At 53.3% G+C, this 25000-nt stretch overlaps 2 protein-coding genes across 2 annotated transcripts in view; both read left to right on the plus strand.

Moving 5' to 3' along the window:
* The window catches only part of LOC144481712 (uncharacterized), a 240640-nt gene that overhangs the window by 6446 nt on the left and 209194 nt on the right, over nucleotides 1–25000 (plus strand). The window lies entirely within an intron of this gene.
* On the plus strand, nucleotides 11550–17438 carry LOC144481615 (solute carrier family 35 member G3-like). Its single transcript, XM_078200753.1, has 2 exons — nucleotides 11550–11608; nucleotides 16337–17438. The coding sequence occupies exons 1-2, from the start codon at nucleotides 11550–11552 to the stop codon at nucleotides 17436–17438; spliced, it is 1161 nt and encodes a 386-aa protein (XP_078056879.1).

Here is a 25000-nt window from a genome sequence, read left to right on the forward strand (position 1 = left end):
GGGTGTGGGAGCGGGGGGTGGGGGGGTGGGGGAGCGGGGGGGGTGGTGGGGTTGGGGGAACGGGGGTGGGGGGGGTGGGAGAGTGGGGGGTGGGGGAGCGGGGGATGGGGGGGTGGGAGAGCGGAGGTTGAGGGGGGAAGGGTCATGGCAGAGATTTTTTTTTTAACACACCCAGACACCCAAAAAGCCCTGGGCCTCTTCCACGCCCCCCACCCTCCCCCCCCCACCCCCCCCACCGCCCCCACCTCCCCCACCCCCCCGCACCCCCCGCCACCGCCCCCACCTCCCCCGCACCCCCCGCCCCCAGCCCCCAGCCCAGGCGTGCAATCCCACCCTCCCATCGGGGTCCCCGCACTCTGGGTTTCCCGCCCCGGGGGAGGGCGTGGGGAGACTTGCGGAGAAAGGAGATGGAGGGGTTGGTCGGTGGGGGTTGGTTGGGGTGAGGGGAGGGGGGTCACCATTTAAATCCTTGCGCGTTTCCCCAAACGTCTACCGCCTCGCTCAGAATCCAAGGCCTTGACCAAAGCCCTAACTCGGCCCGACCAACACCGCGGCGGCGTCGATTCGAAGCGGGTGCCGGAATCTGGAACAACAGCAGAGAAATGCTGGAAAATCCCAGCGGGTCTGACAGCGTCTGTGTGGGGAGAGGGAACGGAGTCACGGTTTTGCAGCTGGAATTGTACCGTCTTGGACCGGCCGCAGGCCCGAGGCTCCCGGATCAGCGTTCTCCTTTAGCCTCGAGCAGGGACTCACGAGCCGCAGGTACGAAAGGCGGTTAAAATACCGGCAGTCAGGCCTGGATGACCCGTCGAAGGGTCTCCAGGACTGGAAACGTTGGCTCTGTTCTCCCGCCACTGAGACCCGCTGAGATTTTCCAACATTTTCTGCTCTTACTATGTTAATTCCATTGGCGGGTAACTCAGCTCCTGACTCGCCACCCCCCCAACGCCCCCCCCACCCCCGACCCCCCGCCCCCCCCCGCCTCCTCCCACCCCCGCCTCCCCCACACCCCCGCCTCCCAAGCACAGGTTAAAGAGTATTGTCTCCAGACAGTCTCCTTGCGGGCTGTTCTGTCTGGAGACAATACACATCTCTTTAACCTGTGCTTAATGCTCCCTCCACCCACATTGTCTGTACCTTTAAGACCTGGCTGGCTGTAGAGATTTGCATTCTAATTAGTATTCTGTAACTTGATTTCTGTGTCTGTGCCCTGTTTGTGAGCACATTTCCACTCCATCTGACGAAGGAGCAGTGCTCCGAAAGCTTATGGTATTTGCTACCAAATAAACCTGTTGGACTTTAACCTGGTGTTGTGAGACTTCTTGCTGTGTCCACCATCCACAAGTCAGGAGTGTGATGGAACACTCCCCACTCGCCTGGATGGAGCGGCTCCAACAACACTCAAGAAGCTCGACACCATCCAGGACAAAGCAGCCCCGCTTGATTGTCCCCCCATCCACAAACACTCACTCCCTCCACCACCGACGCTCAGTAGCAGCGTGTGTCCCATCTACAAGATGCACCGCAGCGACTCACCAAGGCTCCTTAGGCAGCACCTTCCAAACCCACGACCACTTCCATCTAGAAGGACAAGGGCAGCAGATACCTGGGAACACCCCCACCTGGAGGTTCCCTCTCCGAGTCACTCACCATCCTGACTGGGAAATATATCGGCCGTTCCTTCACTGTCACTGGGTCAAAATCCTGGAATTCCCTCCCTAACGGCATTGTGGGTCAACCCACAGCACGTGGACTGCAGCGATTCAAGGCGGCGGCTCATCACCACCTTCTCAAGGGGCAACTAGGGATGGGCAATAAACGCTGGACCCGGCCAGCGACATTTGCATCTCAAGAATGAATTAAAAAGAGTGCCGGGGGGCAGATACTGTTTGAGAATTCACCTCATTAACTGGGCAGCGTCACAGGGTGTTCACACTCACACTCACACTCACTCACACTCACTCACTCACACACACTCACACACGCTCACACACTCACACACACACACACTCACACACTCACACACTCACACACACACACTCACACACACTCACACACACACACACTCACTCACACACACTCACACACACTCACACACACTCAGACACACTCACACACACTCACACTCACACACACACTCACACTGACACACACTCACACTCTCACACTCACACACTTACACACACACACACTCTCACACTCACACTGACACACACTCACTCACACACACACTCACACACACACTCACACACACTCACACTCACACACTCACACACACTCACACTCACTCACACACTCACACTCACTCACTCACACTCACACACACTCACACACACTCACTCTCACACACACACTCACACTCACTCACCCGCTCACTCACTCACATGCACACTCACTCATTCACACTCACTCACACACTGACACTCGCACACACACATATTGACACACTCAAACATACAATAGCACACATTGACACATCAAACACAGACTTGTGCTCCAGAACTTGCCGCTCCCTTAGCCAAGGTCTTCCAGTACAGTTACAACACTGGCATCTACTCGACAAGGTGGAGAATTGCCCAGGTATGTCCTGTACACAAGCAACAGGAGAAACCTAACCTGGCCAAGTACCACCCAATCAGTCTCCTCTCGATCTTCAGTAAAGTGATGGAAGGGGTCATTGACAGCGCTATCAAGCAGCACCTGCTCAGCAATAACCTGCCCAGTGACGCCCAGTTTGGGTTTCGCCCGGGTCACTCAGCTCCTGACCTCATTACAGCCTTGGTTCAAACATGGACAAAAGAGCTGAACTCCAGAGGTGAGGTGAGAGTGACAGCCCCTGGCATCAAGGCAGCGTTCGACCGAGTGTGGCATCAAGGAGCCCGAGCGAAACTGGAGTCAATGGGAATCAGGGGGCAAACTCTCCGCTGGTTGGAGTCAGACCTGGTACATCGGGAGATGGTTCTAGAGGGTCAGTCATCTCAGCTCCAGGACATCTCTGCAGGAGTCCCTCAGGGTGAGTGTCCGAGGCCCCAACAATCCTCAGCTGCTTCATCAATGACCTTCCCTCCATCATGAGGTCACAGATGGTGCTGTTCACTGGTGATTGCACAATGTTCAGCATCATTCGCGGCTCCTCAGATACTGAAGCAGTCCCGTGTCCAAATACAGCGAGACCGGGACCATATCCAGGCTTGGGCTGACAAATGGCAAATAACATTCACACCACGCGAGTGAGAATCCCGCATTCTCCCCACTCCCCGTGGGAGCGAGTCCCACATTCTCCCCACTCCCCGTGGGAGTGAGTCCCACATTCTCCCCACTCCCCGTGGGAGCGAGTCCCACATTCTCCCCACTCCCCATGGGAGCAAGTCCCACATTCTCCCCAATCCCCGTGGGAGCGAGTCCCACATTCTCCCCACTCCCCGTGGGAGCGAGTCCCACATTCTCCCCACTCCCCGTGGGAGTGAGTCCCACATTCTCCCCACTCTCCGTGGGAGCGAGTCCCACATTCTCCCCAATCCCCGTGGGAGCGAGTCCCACATTCTCCCCACTCCCTGTGGGAGCGAATCCCACATTCTCCCCCACTCCCCGTGGGAGCGAGTCCCACATTCTCCCCACTCCCCCGTGGGAGAGAGTCCCACATTCTCCCCCACTCCCCGTGGGAGCGAGTCCCACATTCTCCCCACTCCCCATGGGAGCGAGTCCCACATTCTCCCCACTCCCCATGGGAGCGAGTCCCACATTCTCCCCCACTCCCCGTGGGAGCGAGTCCCACATTCTCCCCGCTCTCTGTGGGAGTGAGTCCCACATTCTCCCCTCTTCCAGTGGGAGCGAGTCCCACATTCTCCCCACTCCCCGTGGGAGCGAGTCCCACATTCTCCCCACTCCCTGTGGGAGTGAGTCCCACATTCTCCCCTCTTCCAGTGGGAGTGAGTCCCACATTCTCCCCTCTTCCAGTGGGAGTGAGTCTCACATTCTCCCCACTCCCCGTGGGAGCGAGTCCCACATTCTCCCCACTCCCCGTGGGAGCGAGTCCCACATTCTCCCCACTCCCCGTGGGAGCGAGTCCCACATTCTCCCCACTCCCCATGGGAGTGAGTCCCACATTCTCCCCGCTCTCTGGGTAAAGATATCTCTCCTGAATCCCCCAGTGGGTTTCTCACTCTCACACCACTGGGATATTTTTGTGATTTTGCCGGTCGTTAAACGGGCCTGAGGATTGGCCACCCTGCGTCCTCAGCAAGCTGTGGTCATGGCGTGACGCATCCTCTTTGTGGGACAGCCCAGAGGCGCAGTCACGGCCAATGCCTGCTCAGTGAGGCAGAATCCAATCCCTTGTTTACTGGCAGGCAACCTCATGACCTCCTTGTGCCTGTGTGATGTTTTTAAAACACGCTTATTGTTCACCGGGGAGTCCCACCAGCTCCCTCCCGCTTCTCTCCTGCTCCCATCCTCCGCTTAAATTCATTCAAGGTCTTTGCGAGGAAATGTAGACAGGAGGGTCTTTCCCAGGACGCCCCCAGGACGTCAACTCCTCAGAGGCCAGGGTCCCTCTCTCCAGATTCACTTCATTTAGAAACTTTTCCCCACTCCTCAGGCTGGGAACACATGAAGCAAGTGTGGAATACAAGGAAAGTAGAAAGAAACTTAAGCAAGGAGTAAGAAGGGCTAAAAGGGGTCATGAAAAGTCCTTGGCCAGCAGGATTAAGGAAAATCCCAAAGCTTTTTAGACATATATAAAGAGCAAGAGGGCAGCCAGGGAGAGGATTGGCCCCACTCAAGGACAAGGGGAGGGAATCTATGTGTGGAGCCAGAGGAAATGGGCGAGGTATTAAATGAGTACTTTGCGTCAGTATTCACCAAAGAGAGGGACTTGGTGGATGATGAGTCTGGGAAAGGGTGTGTAGATAGTTTGAGTCATGTTGAGATCAAAAAGGAGGAGGTATTGGGGTTCTTGAGAAACATTAAGGTAAACAAGTCCCCAGGGCCTGATGGGATATACCCCAGAATACTGAGAGAGGCAAGGGAGGAAATTGCTGGGGCCTTGAGAGAAATCTTTGTAACCTTACTGGTCATTATTCTGTAAATTGAGTTTGTGTCTTTATATGCCCTGTTTGTGAGCAGAATTCCCATTCACCTGACGAAGGGGCAGCGCTCCGAAAGCTAGTGGCGTTTGCTACCAAATAAACCTGTTGGACTTTAACCTGGTGTTTGTGAGACTTCTTACTGTGTTTACCCCAGTCCAACGCCGGCATCTCCACATCATGACAGGGGAGGTCCCAGAGGATTGGAGAATAGCCAATATTGTTCCTTTGTTTAAGAAGGGTAGCAAGAATAATCCAGGTAATTACAGGCCGGTGAGCCTTACGTCAGCGGTAGGGAAATTATTGGAGAGGATTCGTCGAGACAGGATTTACTCCCACTTGGAAATAAGTGGACGTATTAGTGAGAGGCAACATGGTTTTGTGAAGGGGAGGTCATGTCTCACTAATTTGATCGAGTTTTTCGAGGAAGTGATGAAGATGATTGATGAGGGTAGGGCAGTGGATGTTGTCTACATGGAGTTCAGTAAGGCCTTTGACAAGGCCCCTCATGGCAGACTGGTGCAGAAAGTGAAGTCGCATGGGATCAGAGGTGAGCTGGCAAGGTGGATACAAAACTGGCTCGGTCAAAGAAGACAGAGGGTAGCAGTGGAAGGGTGCGTTTCTGAATGGAGGGCTGTGACAAGTGGCGTTCCTCAGGGATCAGTGCTGGGACCTTTGCTGTTTGTAATATATATAAATGATTTGGAGGAAAATGTAACTGGATTGATTAGTAAGTTTGCAGACGACACAAAGGCTGGTGGATTTGCGGATAGCGATGAGGACCATCAGAGGATACAGCAGGATATAGATCAGTTGGAGATTTGGGCGGAGAGATGGCAGATGGAATTTAATCCGGACAAATGTGAGGTAATGCATTTTGGAAAGTCTAATACAGATAGGAAATATACAGTAAATGGCAGAACCCTTAAGAGTATTGATAGGCAGAGGGATCTGGGTGTACAGGTACACAGGTCACTGAAAGTGGCAATGCAGGTGGAGAAGGTAGTCAAGAAGGCATACGGCATGCTTGCCTTCATCAGCCAGGGCATTGAGTTTAAAAATTGGCAAGTCATGTTGCAGCTTTATAGAACCTTAGTTAGACCGCACTTGGAATATAGTGTTCAATTCTGGTCGCCACACTACCAGAAGGATGTGGAGGCTTTGGAGAGGGTACAGAAAAGATTTACCAGGATGTTGTCTGATATGGAGGGCATTAGCTATGAGGAGAGGTTGGAGAAACTTGGTTTGTTCTCACTGGAACGACGGAGGTTGAGGGGCGACCTGATAGAAGTCTACAAGATTATGAGAGGCATGGACAGAGTGGATAGTCAGAAGCTTTTTCCCAGGGTGGAAGAGTCAATTACTAGGGGGCACAGGTTTAAGGTGCGAGGGGCAAGGTTTCAAGGATATGTACGAGGCAGATTTTTTACACAGAGGGTGGTGGGTGCCTGGAACTCGCTGCCGGGGGAGGGAGTGGAAGCGGATACGATAGTGAGTTTTAAGGGGCGTCTTGACAAATACATGAATAGGATGGGAAAGGAGGGATATGGTCCCCGGAAGGGTAGGGGGTTTTAGTTAAGTCGAGCAACATGATTGGTGCAGGCTTGGAGGGCCGAAGGGCCTGTTCCTGTGCTGTAATTTTCTTTGTTCTTTGATCTAAGAGTACTTCAGGTAGGCAGTCGGAATCCGGAGTGTCGGTTGCCCTGACACTCCTCCATATATACACGAGCAAGACTCTACTTGGGCAGACAATCATTCCCTCAATCAGGGAGCTCACACTCCAAGAGGCCTACATCATGGGCCTCGTTGAGGTCATTACATACACATCATCAGGACAACACATGGCACAGTGGTAAGCACTGCTGCCTCACAGCGCCAGGGAGCCAGGTTCGAACCCAGCCTCAGGTGACTGTCTGTGTGGAGTTTGCACATTCTCCCCGTGTCTGCATGGGTTTCCTCCAGATGCTCCAGTTCCTTCCCACGGTCCAAAGGTGTGCAGGTTAGGTGGATTGGCCATGCTAAATTGCCCCTCAGTCTCCAAGGATGTGCAGGTTAGGTGGATTTGCCATGCTAAATTGCCCCTTAGTGTCTAAAGATGTGCAGGTTAGGTGGATTGGCCATGCTAAATTGCCCCTTAGTGTCTAAAGATGTGCAGGTTAGGTGGATTGGCCATGCTAAATTGCCCCTTAGTGTCCAAAGATGTGCAGGTTAGGTGGATTGGCCATGCTAAATTACCCCTTAGTGTCCAAAGATGTGTAGGTTATGTGGATTGGCCGTGCTAAATTGCCATCTAGTGTCCAAAGATGTGTACTTTAGGGAGATTGGCTATGCTAAATTGCCCCTTAGTGTCCAAAGATGTGTAGGTTAGGGGGATTGGCCGTGCTAAATTGTCCCTTAGTGTCCAAAGATGTGCAGGTTAGGTGGATTGGCCATGCTAAATTGCCCCTTAGTCTCCAAGGATGTGCAGGTTAGGTGGATTGGCCATGCCAAATTGCCCCTTAGTGTCCAAAGATGTGCAGTTTAGGTGGATTGGCCATGCTAAATTACCCCTTAGTGTCCAAAGATGTGTAGGTTATGTGGATTGGCCGTGCTAAATTGCCATCTAGTGTCCAAAGATGTGTACTTTAGGGAGATTGGCTATGCTAAACTGCCCCTTAGTGTCCAAAGATGTGTAGGTTAGGGGGATTGGCCATGCTAAATTGTCCCTTAGTGTCCAAAGATGTGCAGGTTAGGTGGATTGGCCATGCTAAATTGCCCCTTAGTGTCCAAAGATGTGCAGGTTAGGTGGATTGGCCATGCTAAATTGCCCCTTAGTGTCCAAAGATGTGCGGGTTAGGTGGATTGGCCATGTTAAATTGCCCCTTAATGTCCAAAGATGTGCAGGTTAGGTGGATTGGCCATGCTAAATTGCCCCTTAGTGTCCAAAGATGTGCGGGTTAGGTGGATTGGCCATGCTAAATTGCCCCTTAGTGTCCAAAGATGTGCAGGTTAGGTGGACTGGCCATGCTAAATTGCCCCTTAATGTCCAAAGATGTGCAGGTTAGGGGGATTGGCCATGCTAAATTGCCCCTTAATGTCCAAAGATGTGTAGGTTAGGTGGATTGGCCATGCTAAATTGCCCCTTAATGTCCAAAGGTGTGCAGGTTAGGTGGATTGGCCATGCTAAATTGCCCCTTAGTGTCCAAAGATGTGCGGGTTAGGTGGATTGGCCATGCTAAATTGCCCCTTAATGTCCAAAGATGTGCAGGTTAGGTGGATTGGCCATGCTAAATTGCCCCTTAATGTCCAAAGATGTGGAGGTTAGGGGGATTGGCCGTGCTAAATTGCCCCTTAGTGTCCAAAGATGTGTAGGTTAGGTGGATTGGCCATGCTAAATTGCCCCTTAATGTCCAAAGATGTGGAGGTTAGGGGGATTGGCCATGCTAAATTGTCCCTTAATGTCCAAAGATGTGCAGGTTAGGGGGATTGGCCATGTTAAATTGCCCCTTAATGTCCAAAGATGTGCGGGTTAGGTGGATTGGCCATGCTAAATTGCCCCTTAGTGTCCAAAGATGTGCAGGTTAGGTGGACTGGCCATGCTAAATTGCCCCTTAATGTCCAAAGATGTGCAGGTTAGGGGGATTGGCCATGCTAAATTGCCCCTTAATGTCCAAAGATGTGTAGGTTAGGTGGATTGGCCATGCTAAATTGCCCCTTAATGTCCAAAGGTGTGCAGGTTAGGTGGATTGGCCATGCTAAATTGCCCCTTAGTGTCCAAAGATGTGCGGGTTAGGTGGATTGGCCATGCTAAATTGCCCCTTAATGTCCAAAGATGTGCAGGTTAGGTGGATTGGCCATGCTAAATTGCCCCTTAATGTCCAAAGATGTGGAGGTTAGGGGGATTGGCCGTGCTAAATTGCCCCTTAGTGTCCAAAGATGTGTAGGTTAGGTGGATTGGCCATGCTAAATTGCCCCTTAATGTCCAAAGATGTGGAGGTTAGGGGGATTGGCCATGCTAAATTGTCCCTTAATGTCCAAAGATGTGCAGGTTAGGGGGATTGGCCATGTTAAATTGCCCCTTAATGTCCAAAGATGTGCGGGTTAGGGGGATTGGCCATGGTAAATTGCCCCTTAATGTCCAAAGATGTGCGGGTTAGGTGGATTGGCCATGGTAAATTGTCCCTTAATGTCCAAAGATGTGCAGGTTAGGGGGATTGGCCATGCTAAATTGTCCCTTAGTGTCCAAAGATGTGTAGGTTAGGGTGATTGGCCATGCTAAATTGTCCCTTAGTGTCCAAAGATGTGGAGGTTAGGGGGATTGGCCGTGCTAAATTGCCCCTTAGTATCCAAAGATGTGCAGGTTAGGTGGATTGGCCATGCTAAATTGCCCCTTAATGTCCAAAGATGTGGAGGTTAGCGGGATTGGCCGTGCTAAATTGCCCCTTAGTGTCCAAAGATGTGTAGGTTAGGTGGATTGGTCATGCTAAATTGCCCCTTAATGTCCAAAGATGTGGAGGTTAGGGGGATTGGCCATGCTAAATTGTCCCTTAATGTCCAAAGATGTGCAGGTTAGGGGGATTGGCCATGCTAAATTGCCCCTTAATGTCCAAAGATGTGCGGGTTAGGGGGATTGGCCATGGTAAATTGCCCCTTAATGTCCAAAGATGTGCGGGTTAGGGGGATTGGCCATGGTAAATTGTCCCTTAATGTCCAAAGATGTGCGGGTTAGGTGGATTGGCCATGGTAAATTGTCCCTTAGTGTCCAAAGATGTGCAGGTTAGGTGGATTGGCCATGCTAAATTGCCCCTTAGTGTCCAAAGATGTGCGGGTTAGGGGGATTGGCCATGTTCAAGGCTGAGACGGACAGATTTTTAAGGGATTCGAGGGTTACGGGGATAAGGCGGGAAAGTGGAGTTGAGGATCATCACATCAGATCAGTCATGGATCTCATTGAATGGCAGAGCAGACTCGATGGGCCGAATGGCCTACTTCTGTCTCTATGTCTTATGGCCTTGAGACACTTAAGGAGGGATCTGGATAAACACATGAGGGAGACAGGAATGGAAGGATATTGTGGTTGGGTGAGGTGGACGGAGTGTGGGAGGAAGCTGGTATGGAGCAGAACCCTGCAGGATGTTGGCACCGGGGGGTTCAGCCATGGTGGCCTCTGCAGGTGCATAGAGTGCGGGAGATTTAAAAAAAAACAGCATGAATTACTCCAGTTTCCCCGCGAATTCAACACTTGGAAGTTCTTTGGGAGAATTCCACCCAGAGAATCTGGTGAACTGATGCGGTGACGATAATCTCTCCCTCAATATCAACAAAGCGAAGGAGATAGTCATCGACTTCAGGAAGCGTAAAGGAGAACATGCCCCTGTCTACATCAACGGGGACGAAGTAGAAAGGGTCAAGAGCTTCAAGTTTTTAGGTGTCCAGATCACCAACAACCTGTCCTGGTCCCTCCATGCCGACACTATAGTTAAGAAAGCCCCACCAACGCCTCTACTTTCTCAGGAGACTAAGGAAATTTGGCATGTCAGCTACGACTCTCACCAACTTCCACAGATGCCCCATAGAAAGCATTCTTTCTGGTTGTATCACAGCTTGGTCTGGGCTCCTGCTCTGCCCAAGGCCGCAAGGAACGACAAAAGGATCGTGAATGTAGCCCAATCCATCACGCAAACCAGCCTCCCATCCATTGACTCTGTCTACACTTCCCGCTGCCTCGGGAAAAGCAGCCAGCATAATTAAGGACCCCCACGCACCCCGGACATTCTCTCTTCCACCTTCTTCCATTGGGAAAAAGATACAAAAGTCTGAGGTCACGTACCAACCGACTCAAGAACAGCTTCTTCCCTGCTGCTGTCAGACTTTTGAATGGACCTACCTCGCATTAAGTTGATCTTTCTCTACACCCTAGCTATGACTGTAACTCTACATTCTGCACCCTCTCCTTTCCTTCTCTATGAACGGTATGCTTTGTCTGTATAGCGCGCAAGAAACAATACTTTTCACTGTGTCCCAGTACATGTGACAAGAATAAATCAAATCTATGTACTCTATGAACGGTATGCTTTGTCTGGATAGCGCGCAAGAGACAATACTTTTCACTGTGTCCCCGTACATGTGACAATAATAAATCTAATCTATGTACTCTATGAATGGTATGCTTTGTCTGGATAGCGCGCAAGAGACAATATTTTTCACTGTGTCCCAGTACATGGGACAATAATAAATCAAAGTCCTGGATCCCACCCCCTCTCCCGCCTAGGAAACCCACGCAGACACGGGGAGAACGTGCAGACTCCGCACAGACAGTGACCCGAGGCCGGAATCGAACCCGGGTCCCTGGCGCTGTGAGGCAGCAGTGCTAACCCCCTGTGCCCACCGCGCCATCCCCTATCGTTCATTCTGCTGATCTGAGGGAGTGGGTGAGTGTGTCTCTGACGTCACTTAGGCCCTGTGTTTGTGACCTCACAGCAGATAATGGGTTCTGGTGACCTGGGTGCCTCTGCTTCCTCTCCATCGTTGTCACAGGGCCTGAGGTGAGTCTGTCTCTTCCACTTTACCGCCCGCCAATCCCACCCTTACAGCAGGAATGATGTCAGTCTTTAACACGGGCACCCTCGGAGACCGGACTTTGGTCTGGCCCCGCGTGACCACCTATCCAAGAACCATAGAACCATAGAAAATTACAGCTCAGAAACAGGCCTTTTGGCCCTTCTTGTCTGTGCCGAACCATTTTATGCCTAGTCCCACTGACCTGCACTTGGACCATGTCCCTCCACACCCGTCTCATCCATGAACCCGTCCAAGTTTTTCTTCGAAGAATGTCTTCTCTTCCACTGCGGACATCCCAATGTTCTTGCACTCCAACCTACTGCTCTCCCAGTGGACAGTCACTGCGGCAAAGGAAAGCAGCCAGGTCCCAAAAGCAGCCTCCTATTAGTGTGGTTGGTTGGGTTAGAGGGATGAATGTTGGCCAAGGTTCTAGGAGAATGCCCCGACTCTGCTGCCAACAGAAGACTGGAATCTTAAGGGTCTACCCAAGGCTGCTGACCTTTCATCTCCTCGGAGGATGCAGATTCTCAGATCAGGCTCTCCGATCTATGAGGGTAGATTGTGTGCACATCCATCCCTGAATAGCTCCCTTAATCTTTCTGGATTGAATTCCTAGCTTGAGCAGAGGCACAAGAAAGGCAACATCCTCCTGACAACAGAGTGGTTAGCACCGCTGCCTCACAGCGCCAGAGTCACGGGTTCAATTCCGGCCTCGGGTCTGTGTGGAGTTTGCACGTTCTCCCGGTGTCTGCGTGGGTTTCCTCCGGGTGCTCCGATTTCCTCCCACAGCCCAGAGAAGTGCAGGTTAGGTGGATTGGCCATTGTTAAATTGCCCCTTAGTGTCCAAAGATGTGCAGGTTAGGGGGATTGGCCATGCTAAATCGTCCTAGTGTGTAGAACATAGAACATAGAAAGCCACAGCACAAACAGGCCCTTCGGCCCACAAGTTGCGCCGATCACATCCCCACCTCTAGGCCTATCTATAGCCCTCAATCCCATTAAATCCCATGTACTCATCCAGAAGTCTCTTAAAAGACCCCAACGAGTTTGCCTCCACCACCACCGACGTCAGCCGATTCCACTCACCCACCACCCTCTGAGTGAAAAACTTACCCCTGACATCTCCTCTGTACCTACCCCCCAGCACCTTAAACCTGTGTCCTCTCGTAGCAACCATTTCAGCCCTTGGAAATAGCCTCTGAGAGTCTACCCTATCCAGACCTCTCAACATCTTGTAAACCTCTATCAGGTCACCTCTCATCCTTCGTCTCTCCAGGGAGAAGAGACCAAGCTCCCTCAACCTATCCTCATAAGGCATGGATGAATTAACTATGGTGGATGCATGGCTGGTGGGGATGGGGAGGATGCAGTCTCAATGGGCCGAATGGCCTCCTTCTGCATTGTAGGGATTCCCTGAAGGTTATCGTCGATAACCTCCCGACCAGCGAGGCACGAGGCAGAAGCACTTGTCCTGACAGTGAGTGAACGATGTGCGTTGACTGCAACGTGGAGCGAGTGAGATGGAGGCAACGAGCCGTCACACTTGCTGTTAAATGCAGAATGGGAGCGCGCTCCCCTCGCCTGGAGCTCCGGGTGTTTGGGAAGGAACATTCAAGGTGCACGGGATGGGGCATGGGAGGTTGATGGGCCGAATTCGGAGCAGAGGAAGCGGGGTACGATGGCACGGTCAGAAGCTGATCTGAAGTAACCACCCGTCCGATTGGCCCGACCCTTGTCCAGTTGGTGTTTCTCCAGTTCCCCTGCGTGACCCCGGAGGTCCCAGAACGTTGAGGTTATACTCACTGCGGCAAGTTGGAAACTCAGCAGTGGATTTGTGCAGAGCTCACTCCCACACACGCTGATAATGAGCCGATGGTCTGTTTCAGTGATGGTGGTGGAGGGATCGGTGTTGGTTCCAGGCTGTTGGGGAGGATTCCACTGCTCTCCTCACAATCCACGGTCAATATCTTACACCCACTTGACAGACCGCATGGGCCCTAATTTAAGGCCTATTTTTAGATATTCCAGGCAGCGAGCGACATGGGGACAGAGCAGGAAGAGAGCTTCGAGTTAGAACATGAGCCATGTTCGATTGATTGGCTGAGCAAACTCGAGGGGCCTACACCAGGCCGACACCTACTCCAATTTCCTACATCTCATCAGAAAGATTGTATCTACAACAGTGCAGCACTCCCTCAGTACTGACCCTCTGACAGTGCGGCACTCCCTCAGCACTGACCCTCTGACAGTGCGGCGCTCCCTCAGCACTGACCCTCTGACAGTGCAGCACTCCCTCAGCACCGACCCTCTGACAGTGCGGCACTCCCTCAGCACTGACCCTCTAACAGTGCGGCGCTCCCTCAGCACTGACCCTCTGACAGTGCGGCACTCCCTCAGCACTAACCCTCTGACAGTGCGACACTCCCTCAGCACTGACCCTCTGACACTGCGGCACTCCCTCAGCACTGACCCTCTGACAGTGCGGGCACTCCCTCAGCACTGACCCTCTGACAGTGCGGCACTCCCTCAGCACTGACCCTCTGACAGTGCGGCGCTCCCTCAGCACTGACCCTCTGACAGTGCGGCGCTCCCTCAGTACTGACCCTCTGACAGTGCGGCACTCCCTCAGCACTGACCCTCTGACAGTGCGGCACTCCCTCAGCACTGACCCTCTGACAGTGCAGAACTCCCTCAGCACTGACCCTCTGACAGTGCGGCGCTCCCTCAGCACTGATCCTCTGACAGTGCGGCACTCCCTCAGCACTGACCCTCTGACAGTGCGGCACTCCCTCAGTACTGACCCTCTGACAGTGCGACACTCCCTCAGCACTGACCCTCTGACAGTACGGCACTCCCTCAGTACTGACTCTCTGACAGTGCGGCGCTCCCTCAGTACTGACCCTCTGACAGTGCGGCACTCCCTCAGCACTGACCCTCTGACAGTGCAGAACTCCCTCAGCACTGACCCTCTGACAGTGCGGCACTCCCTCAGCACTGACCCTCTGACAGTGCGGCACTCCCTCAGCACTGACCCTCTGACAGTGCGGCACTCCCTCAGCACTGACCCTCTGACAGTGCAGAACTCCCTCAGCACTGACCCTCTGACAGTGCGGCACTCCCTCAGCACTGACCCTCTGACAGTGCGGCACTCCCTCAGCACTGACCCTCTGACAGTGCGGCACTCCCTCAGCACTGACCCTCTGACAGTGCAGCACTCCCTCAGTACTGTGTGTGCATCTGTGTGGCTCCATGTGTGTGTCTGTATGTTCCTGTACGTGTGTTTGCCCATCTGTTCATGCATCTGCCTCCGTGTATCTGTGTATGTATGTGACTGTTCATGTGTGTGTCTGTGTGTATGAGCGTGTCTCTGCGTGTTTGGCTGCTGTGTGCGTGTCTTTGCATGTATCTCTGTCTGTCTGCGTGTGTGTCTCTGTGTGTGTGCATGTCAAGTTTATTTATCAGTATTACAAGCAGGCTTACATTAACACTGCAATGAAGTTACTGTGAAAATCTCCCTAGTCGCCACACTCCGCCGCCTGTTCGGGTAACACTGAGGGAGAATTTAGCACGGCCAATCCACCCTAACCAGTACACCTTTCAGACTGTGGGAGGAAACCGGAGCACCCGGAGGAAACCCACGCAGACACGGTGAGAATGTGCAAACTCCACACAGACAGTGACCCGAGGCTGGTATCGAACCCGGGTCCCTGACACTGTGAGGCAGCAGCGCTAACCCACTGTGCCACCGTGCTGCTTGTGTGTGTGCGTGAGTGTGCGTATCTATTTGTGCCTGTGCGTGGGTTTGTCTGTGCGTGTGTGTGTGTGTCTGTACACAGTGCACAGGGATATAGAGACAGGAACTGTGCACGGTGCTCCGAGTGTGGGTCTAACTGAGGGATATAGAGGCAGGAGCGGTGCACGGTGCTCCCAGTGCGGGTCTAACCGAGGGATATGGAGACTGGAACTGTGCACGGTGCTCTGGGTGTGGGTCTAACCGAGAGATATGGAGACCGGAACTGTGCACGGTGCTCCCAGTGTGGGTCTAACCGAGGGAGACGGAGACTGGAACTGTGCACCGTGCTCCCAGTGTGGTCTAACCGAGGGATATAGAGGCAGGAACTGTGCACGGTGCTCCCAGTGTGGGTCTAACCGAGGGATACGGAGACTGGAACTGTGCACAGTGCTCCCAGTGTGGGTCTAACCGAGGGATATAGAGGCAGGAACTGTGCACGGTGCTCCCAGTGTGGGTCTAACTGAGGGATATGGAGACTGGAACTGTGCACGGTGCTCCCAGTGTGGGTCTAACCGAGGGAGACGGAGACTGGAACTGTGCACCGTGCTCCCAGTGTGGTCTAACCGAGGGATATAGAGGCAGGAACTGTGCACGGTGCTCCCAGTGTGGGTCTAACTGAGGGATATGGAGACTGGAACTGTGCACAGTGCTCCCAGTGTGGGTCTAACCGAGGGATATAGAGACTGGAACTGTGCACGGTGCTCCCAGTGTGGGTCTAACCGAGAGATATGGAGACAGGAACTGTGCACAGTGCCCCCAGTGTGGTCTAACTGAGGGATATAGAGACAGGAACTGTGCACAGTGCCCCCAGTGTGGTCTAACTGAGGGATATAGAGACAGGAACTCTGCACGGTGCTCCCAGTGAGGAAGGTTCATTGACTCGATCTTCACTTTTCTCTCTCTGTTCTGTTGTCACTAGGTACCATCGAAGAGTCTTGTTCCTCACTCAGATGCAGTTGACAACCGGTAAGAATGAGGAACAGAGAACGGCACCTGACGGGAACGGGCTCGAGAACGGGAGCGAGAAGCAGGGGCTCCGGGGGTCGAGTTGGGGCCCTCAGGGCAAGGCCGGGACCAAGGGGGCCGGGAAGGGCTGGTGGAAGTCACAGCCCCCCGACACCGTGAAGGGTCTCCTGGTGGCCCTGTTTGGGGGGGGGGTCCCGGCCGGCTTCGTGGCCCCCTTCACCCGGATCGCCTACGAGGCCTCGCAGGTGCCCTCGCTGGAAATCCTGCTCTTCCGCTGCCTGCTCCACCTGGTGGTGGGAGTCTACATCAGGATCCGGGGAGCCCAACTCATCGGGCCCAGGGAGGCCTGGAGGTCCGTGTTCATCCACGCCATCATCAACGTGGTGTCCATCGCCTGCGCCTACAGCTCCTTCATGGTCATCCCGGCCGGGAACGCCTCCACCGTCCGCAAGGGCACCTCCACCCTCTGCTCCACCCTGATGGCGCTGGTCATCGACAGCTACCACCTCAGCGTCTACGACTGGATCGGCCTCCTGGGCAGCATGGTGGGGCTGGCCCTCATCGTGGTGCCGGACCTGGTGAACCTGGACAAGGGCTCGCGCCTGGCGGACATCTTTGGCTACACCCTGGCCATGCTGGGCGGCTTGGCCCTCGCCATGGCCCTCATGATCTTCCGCACCCTCACCCACCCCTCCAGGCTGCTGACGGCCGTCTTCACCTTTGGCGTAGTGGGCAGCCTGCTCTGCGCCCCCCTCATGTCCCTGCTACAGAAGCCCGTGATGCCCCTCGACCCGCTCACCTGGTGCTGCGTCACTGGCATCACGCTGCTGGCCCTGCTCTCCTTCTTCTGCGCCAACTATGCAGTGACCAAGACACACCCGGCCCTGGTTTGCGCCTTCCTGCACTCCGAGGTGGTGGTCACCATGGTGATCCAGTACTTTGTTCTACGCGAGCCCGTTACGCCCTACGGAATCAGCGGCGCCACAATCATTATCTGCAGTATTATTGTCATTACGGCTCAGAGCATGACCCAGGAGTCGAGTGGAAAGAAATAATATTAAAAATTTTAATTTTAGACACACACACGTGACGGAGATTTTCTAGTTCCTTAGTCTGGGCGCCCGCAACAGAACAAAGAACAGTACCGCGCAGGAACAGGCCCTCTGCGCCAATCACTGTCCTATCCAGACCAACCGCCCGTATCCCTCTATTCCCCGTCTGCTCGTGTGTCTATCCAGATAAGTCTTAAATGTGGCTAACGTATCTGCCCCAACCCCCTCACATGGTAGCGCCCCCACCACCCTCTGTGTGAAACACTCCCCCCCGCACATCCCCACTGAACCTTTCCCCCCTTATCCTGAACTTGTGCCCCCTGTAATTGTCCCTGGGGACGGCACAGTGGGTTAGAAGTGGGTTAGGGATGTCAGAAGTTACAAAGGGACATAGATAGGACGCGGAAAGTCTGCAGAGAGATTTGGATAGGCTGAGCGAGTGGGCGAGGATCTGGCAGATGGAATATAACGTGAGCAAATGTGAGGTTATCCACTTTGGAAGAAATAATAGTAAATTGGAATATTATTTAAATGGAGAAAAATTACATCGTGCGACTGTGCAGAGGGACCTGGGGGTCCTTGTGCACGAATCGCAAAAACTCAGTCTGCAGGTGCAGCAGGTGATCAAGAAGGCGAATGGAATGTTGGCCTTTATCGCGAGGGGGATAGAATATAAAAGCAGGGAGGTCTTGCTGCAACTGTACAAGGCACTGGTGAGGCCGCAACTGGAGTACTGTGTGCAGTTTTGGTCCCCTTATTTGCGGAAGGATACATTGGCCTTGGAGGGAGTGCAGAGAAGGTTCACCAGGTTGATACCGGAGATGAGGGGTGTGGCTTATGAGGAGAGATTAAACAGATTGGGTCTGTACTCGTTGGAGTTTAGAAGGATGAGGGGTGATCTTATAGAGACATATAAGATGATGAAGGGGCTGGATAGGGTAGAGGTGGAGAGATTCTTTCCACTTAGAAGGGAAACCAGAACTAGAGGGCACAGCCTCAAAATAAGGGGGGGCCGGTTCAGAACAGAGTTGAGGGGGAACTTCTTCTCTCAGAGGGTAGTGAATCTCTGGAATTCTCTGCCCATTGAAGTGGTGGAGGCTTCCTCGTTGAATATGTTTAAATCACGGGTAGTTTTCTGATCGATAAGGGAATTAGGGGTTATGGGGAGCAGGCGGGTAAGTGGAACTGATTCGCTTCAGATCAGCCATGATCTTGTTGAATGGCGGGGCAGGCTCGAAGGGCCAGATGGCCTACTCCTGCTCCTATTTCTTATGTTCTTATGTTCTTATGTAAAACTGGGCGGAGAAGTGGCAGATGGACTTCAACCCAGATAAATGCATAGTGGTCCATTTTGGCAGGTCAAATGGGATGAAGGAGTACAATATAAAGGGAAAGACTCTTAGTACGGTAGAGGATCAGAAGGACCTTGGGGTCCGGGTCCATAGGACTCTAAAATCGGCCCCGCAGGTGGAGGAGGTGGTTAAGAAGGCGTATGGTGTGCTGGCCTTTATCAATCGAGGGATTGAGTTTAGGAGTCCAGGGATAATGATGCAGCTATATAAGACCCTCATCAGACCCCACTTGGAGTACTGTGCTCAGTTCTGGTCGCCTCATTACAGAAAGGGTGTGGAAAAGATTGAAAGGGTGCAGTGGAGATTTACAAGGATGTTGCCTGGATTGAGTGGCATGCCTTATGAGGATAGGCTGAGGGAGCTCGGTCTTTTCTCCTTGGAGAGACGAAGGATGAGAGGAGACCTAATAGAGGTGTATAAGATGTTGAGAGGCATACATCGGGTGGACTCTCAGAGGCTTTTTCCCAGGGTGGAAACGAGAGGACACAGGTTTAAGGTGCTGGGGGGTAGGTACAGGGGAAATGTTAGGGGGAAGTTTTTCACACAGAGGGTGGTGGGCGAGTGGAATCGGCTGCCGTCAGTGGTGGTGGAGGCAAACTCAATAGGGTCTTTCAAGAGACTCCTGGATGAGTACATGGGACTTAATAGGACGGAGGGTTATAGGTAGGTCTAGAAGGTAGGGATGTGTTCGGCACAACTTGTGGGCCGAAGGGCCTGTTTGTGCTGTAGTTTTTCTATGTTTCTATGTTAGCGCAGCTCCCTCACAGCGCCAGGGACCCGGGTTCGATTCCCAGCTCGGGGTCACTGTCTGTGTGGAGTCTGCACGTTCTCCCCGTGTCTGCGTGGGTTTCCTCCGGGGGCTCCGGGTTTCCTCCCACAGTCTGAAAGACGTGCTGTGGTTAGGGGTGCGTTGACCCGAACAGGGGCTGGAGTGTGGCGACTCGGGGAATTTCATAGTAACTTCATTGCAGTGTTAATGTCAGCCTTACTTGTGACTAATAAATAAACTTTACTGGGAAAAAGCTTCCCACCGTTCACCCTATCTATACCCTTCATAATTTTATACACCTCTATTAGGTCTCCCCTCATTCTCCGTCTTTCCAGGGAGAACAACCCCAGTTTACCCAATCTCTCCTCATAGCTAAGACCCTCCATACCAGGCAACATCCTGGCAAACCTTCTCTGCACTCTCTCCAAAGCCTCCACGTCCTTCTGGTAGTGCGGCGACCAGAACTGGACGCAGTACTCCAAATGTGGCCTAACCAGCATTCTATACAGCCGCAACATAGTTTGTCAACTTTTATCCTTAATACCCCTTCCGATGAAGGCGAGCATTCCACATGTTTTCTTCACCACCTTTTCCACCTGTGCTGCCACTTTTAAGAATCCGTGCTCCCAGGTGGAGAACCAGTCGGAGCAGGAAAGGCCATTCAGCCTCTTTGTAACATTCCGTCATTCAACCAGGTCATTGTTTAAAAGTTTAAAGTTTATTTATTAGTGTCATAAGTCGGCTTACATTAACACTGCAATGAAGTTACTGTGAATATCCCCCTAGTCGCCACACTCTGGCGCCTGTTCGGGTGACACTGAGGGAGAATTTAGCACGGCCCAATGCACCCGAACCAGCATGTCTTTCAGACTGTGGGAGGAAACCGGAGCTCCCGGAGGAAACCCACACAGACACGGGGAGAACGTGCAGACTCTGCACAGACAGTCACAGGAATGGAACCCGGGTCCCTGGCGCTGTGAGGCAGCAGCGCTAACCCACTGTGCCACCGTGCCGCTGGGATTGAACCCGGGTCCCTGGCGCTGTGAGGCAGCAGCGCGAACCCACTGTGCCACCGTGCCGCTGGGATTGAACCCGGGTCCCTGGCGCTGTGAGGCAGCAGCACTAACCCACTGTGCCACCGTGCCGCTGGGATTGAACCCGGGTCCCTGGCGCTGTGAGGCAGCAGCGCGAACCCACTGTGCCACCGTGCTGCCATAGCCGTGCCACGACTGAACTCCTCATCTCTTTACCATCCGCCAATCACAGGGGTTTAATTAATTGATCTGACATCGATTGCCCCTGGCTGAAGAGATTCCAAACTTCTCCCACCCTTTGTGTAGGAATGTTCCAATCCCAAACTCCCCCGATCCCAAACTCCCCCGATCCCAAACTCCCCCATTCCCAAACTTCCACAATCCCAAACTTCCCCGATCCCAAACTCCCCCTGATCCCAAACTCCCCCTGATCCCAAACTCCCCCGATCCCAAACTTCCCCGATCCCAAACTCCCCCGATCCCAAACTCTCCCGATCATAAACTCCCCCATTCCCAAACTCCCCCGATCCCAAACTACCCCGATCCCAAACTCCCCCTGATCCCAAACTCCCCCGATCCCAAACTTCCCCGATCCCAAACTCCCCCGATCCCAAACTCCCCCGATCCCAAACTGCCCCATCCCAAACTCCCCATTCCCAAACTTCCCCGATCCCAAACTCCCCCGATCCCAAACTACCCCGATCCCAAACTCCCCCCGATCCCAAACTCCCCCCGATCCCAAACTCCCCCGATCCCAAACTCCCCCGATCCCAAACTCCCCCGATCCCAAACTGCCCCATCCCAAACTCCCCATTCCCAAACTTCCCCGATCCCAAACTCCCCCGATCCCAAACTATCCCGATCCCAAACTCCCCCCGATCCCAAACTCCCCCGATCCCAAACTCCCCCGATCCCAAACTGCCCCATCCCAAACTCCTCCATTCCCAAACTTCCCCGATCCTAAACTTCTCCCAATCCCAAACTCCCCCGATCCCAAACTCCTCCCATTCCCAAACTACCCCGATCCCAAACTCCCCCAATCCCAAACTCCCCCAATCCCAAACTCCCCCGATCCCAAACTCCCCCAATCCCGAACTCCCCCCGATCGCAAACTCCCCCGATCCCAAACTTCTCCCAATCCCAAACTCCCCCATTCCCAAATTCCCCCGATCCCAAACTCCCCCGATCCCAAACTCTCCCCAATCCCAAACTCCCCCCAATCCCAAACTTCCCCAATCCCAAACTCCCCCGATCCCAAATTCCCCCGATCCCAAACTCCCCCGATCCCAAACTCTCCCGATCCCAAACTCCCCCGATCCCAAACTCCTCCCGATCCCAAACTCCCCCGATCCCAAACTCCCCCTGATCCCAAACTCTCCCCGATCCCAAACTCCCCCGATCCCAAACTTCCCCAATCTCAAACTACCCCAATTCTAAACTCCCCCCGTCCCAAACTCTCCCCATCCCAAACTTCCCCGATCCCAAACTCTCCCGATCCCAAACTTCCCCGATCCCAATCTTCTCCTAGCCTTTGTGTGAAGTGTTTCCGGATTTCACACTCAACAAATCCCAGAATTCCTGTGGTGCGGATGGAGGCCATTCGGCCCAGTGTGGCTGCCCTGACTTTCCAAACGGGCATCGTGACTGAGAGCCACTTTTAGGCAGGATTCTCACTGAGGGGGGTTCAGTCACAATCCCACAACCGTAGCTTTGCACCATCGACTCCTCAGCCAAGCACGTTAACCAAATGTCTGAACCTGCGGTTCCTCGCGCACTGAGCAGGATTACTATTGCCCCTTAGTGTCCAAAGATGCGCGGGCTAGGGGGATTGGCCATGCTAAATTGCCCCTTAGTGTCCAAAGATGTGCAGGTTAGGGGGATTGGCCGTGCTAAATTGTCCCTTAGTGTCCAAAGATGTGCAGGTTAGGGGGATTGGCCATGCTAAATTGCCCCTTAGTGTCCAAAGATGTGTAGGTTAGGGGGATTGGCCGTGCTAAATTGTCCCTTAGTGTCCAAAGATGTGCAGGTTAGGGGGATTGGCCATGCTAAATTGTCCCTTAGTGTCCAAAGATGTGTAGGTTAGGGGGATTGGCCGTGCTAAATTGTCCCTTAGTGTCCAAAGATGTGCAGGTTAGGGGGATTGGCCATGCTAAATTGTCCCTTAGTGTCCAAAGATGTGCAGGTTAGTTGGATTGGCCGTGCTAAATTGTCCCTTAGTGTCCAAAGATGTGCAGGTTAGGGGGATTGGCCATGCTAAATTGTCCCTTAGTGTCCAAAGATGTGCAGGTTAGTTGGATTGGCCGTGCTAAATTGCCCCTTAGTGTCCAAAGATGTGCAGGTTAGTTGGATTGGCCGTGCTAAATTGCCCCTTAGTGTCCAAAGATGTGTAGGTTAGGGGGATTGGCCATGCTAAATTGCCCCTTAGTGTCCAAAGATGTGCAGGTTAGGGGGATTGGCCATGCTAAATTGTCCCTTAGTGTCCAAAGATGTGCAGGTTAGTTGGATTGGCCGTGCTAAATTGCCCCTTAGTGTCCAAAGATGTACAGGTTAGGGGGATTGGCCATGCTAAATTGCCCCTTAGATCCTCTGTCAGAGAGTCGGTGGAGACTCAATGGGCCGAATGGCCTCTCTCCTGCACTGTGGGGATTCTCTCTGACTAAAGAAATGGTAAGAAGTCTCACAACACCAGGTTAAAGCCCAACAGGTTTATTTGGGAGCAAATACCATAAGCTTTCGGAGCGCTGCTCCTTCATCAGATGGAGTGGAAATGTGCCCTCAAACAGTGCCCAGAGACACAAAATCAAGTTACAGAATACTGATTAGAATGCGAATCCTACAGCCAGCCAGGTCTTAAAGATACAGACAATGTGAGTGGAGGGAGCATTAAGCACAGGTTAGAGATGTGTATTGTCTCCAGACAGGACAGAAATGGTGAGCAGGCAGTTCCGCCCTCCACCTGCGGACGGTGCTACTGGGCCCCGTCCTCGGTGTGGCTCGAGAGCACCGCCCGCAGGGCAGTGGCTGGCACTGCGAGTCACAGCAGCAACAACTCGTGCAGAAGGGAGGCAGACCCCTGGCTGAAAGCGAGGGTCTCGACCCCAGCATGTCTGGGCTGGCTTCCTCCCCCCCCCCACTCCCCCCACTGAACTCACATTCCCCGGGGAAGACTACCCTCCCCCTCCCTCACTTCCCCCACCCCCCGGAAACGCTCTGCCAGGCATCCAGGCGGCAGGACGATCCGGCTATTCGACCATGTGGGGCGTCGCGGCTCCCTCCCCTTGCCCTCCCACTGTCTTTCTAGCAGGCGGGCGGTGGGGTAGACAGCTGGGACGGGGAGGAGGAAACCCCAGCTGATTTTTATTTTCCCCTATCCAAGCAGGCCGATTCCCCCGAACTTTCAGAGCAGCTGACTGGTCCGGAAACATTAACCCCACCATCTCCACCGCCCCCCCCCACCCCTTCCCCGTCTCCCTCCCCTCCCCCCCGCAGACCTGCCGCAAGCCTCTGGCCTCCCTCTCTTCCTGATCTCAGCGCACGGGGAACGAGAGAATCCGGGAAACTCAGCCCAAGGGAAAAGGGAATACAGATTCCCGAATAGGGAAAAAAAAGCACTTCGGACCAGTTTCCTTATTTCCCCGTTTTTTTTCTGGGTTTACTTTCCCCCTTCTGGGAGGCCATTTCAACTCCGTCCTCCGAATCGCCACCATCAAAGTCTGCGGTGAGAAGTCTCACAACGCACCAGGTTAAAGTCCAACAGGTTTATCTGGTATCACGAGCTTTCGGAGCGCTGCTCCTTCACCAGGTGAGTGAGTGACTTCTTACTGTGCCCAAGCCTAGTCCAATGCCGGCATCTCCACATCATTGCGGGGAGTAGAACAAAGAACAAAGAAAATTACAGCACAGGAACAGGCCATTCGGCCCTCCAAGCCTGCACCGACCGTGCTGCCCCCGTCTGAACTAAAACCCCCTACCCTTCCGGGGACCATATCCCTTTATTCCCATCCTATTCATGTACTTGTCAAGACGCCCCTTAAAAGTCACTCTCGTATCCGCTTCCACTCCCTCCCCCGGCAGCGAGTTCCAGGCACCCACCACCCTCTGTGTAAAAAATCTGCCTCGTACATCTCCTTGAAACCTTGCCCCTCACACCTTAAACCTGTGCCCCCTAGTAATTGACTCTTCCACCCTGGGGAAAAAGCTTCTGACTATCCACTCTGTCCATGCCTCTCATAATCTTGTAGACTTCTATCAGGTCTCCCCTCAACCTCCGTCGCTCCAGTGAGAACAAACCAAGTTTCTCTCCAACCTCTCCTCATAGCTAATGCCCTCCATACCAGGCAACATCCTGGTAAATCTTTTCTGTACCCTCTCCAAAGCCTCCACATCCTTCTGGTAGTGTGGTGACCAGAA

The sequence above is a fragment of the Mustelus asterias genome, chromosome 31 (assembly GCF_964213995.1).
Source record: "Mustelus asterias chromosome 31, sMusAst1.hap1.1, whole genome shotgun sequence".
NCBI lineage: Eukaryota > Metazoa > Chordata > Chondrichthyes > Carcharhiniformes > Triakidae > Mustelus > Mustelus asterias.

Excerpts from the sequence above, each read along its gene's own strand:
- LOC144481615 (XM_078200753.1), top strand. The coding sequence starts at position 11,550 with ATGGGTTCTGGTGACCTGGGTGCCTCTGCTTCCTCTCCATCGTTGTCA. Across the intron at positions 11,609-16,336 it reads TCGTTGTCACAGGGCCTGAG|GTACCATCGAAGAGTCTTGT; the intron begins GTGAGTCTGTCT and ends TGTTGTCACTAG.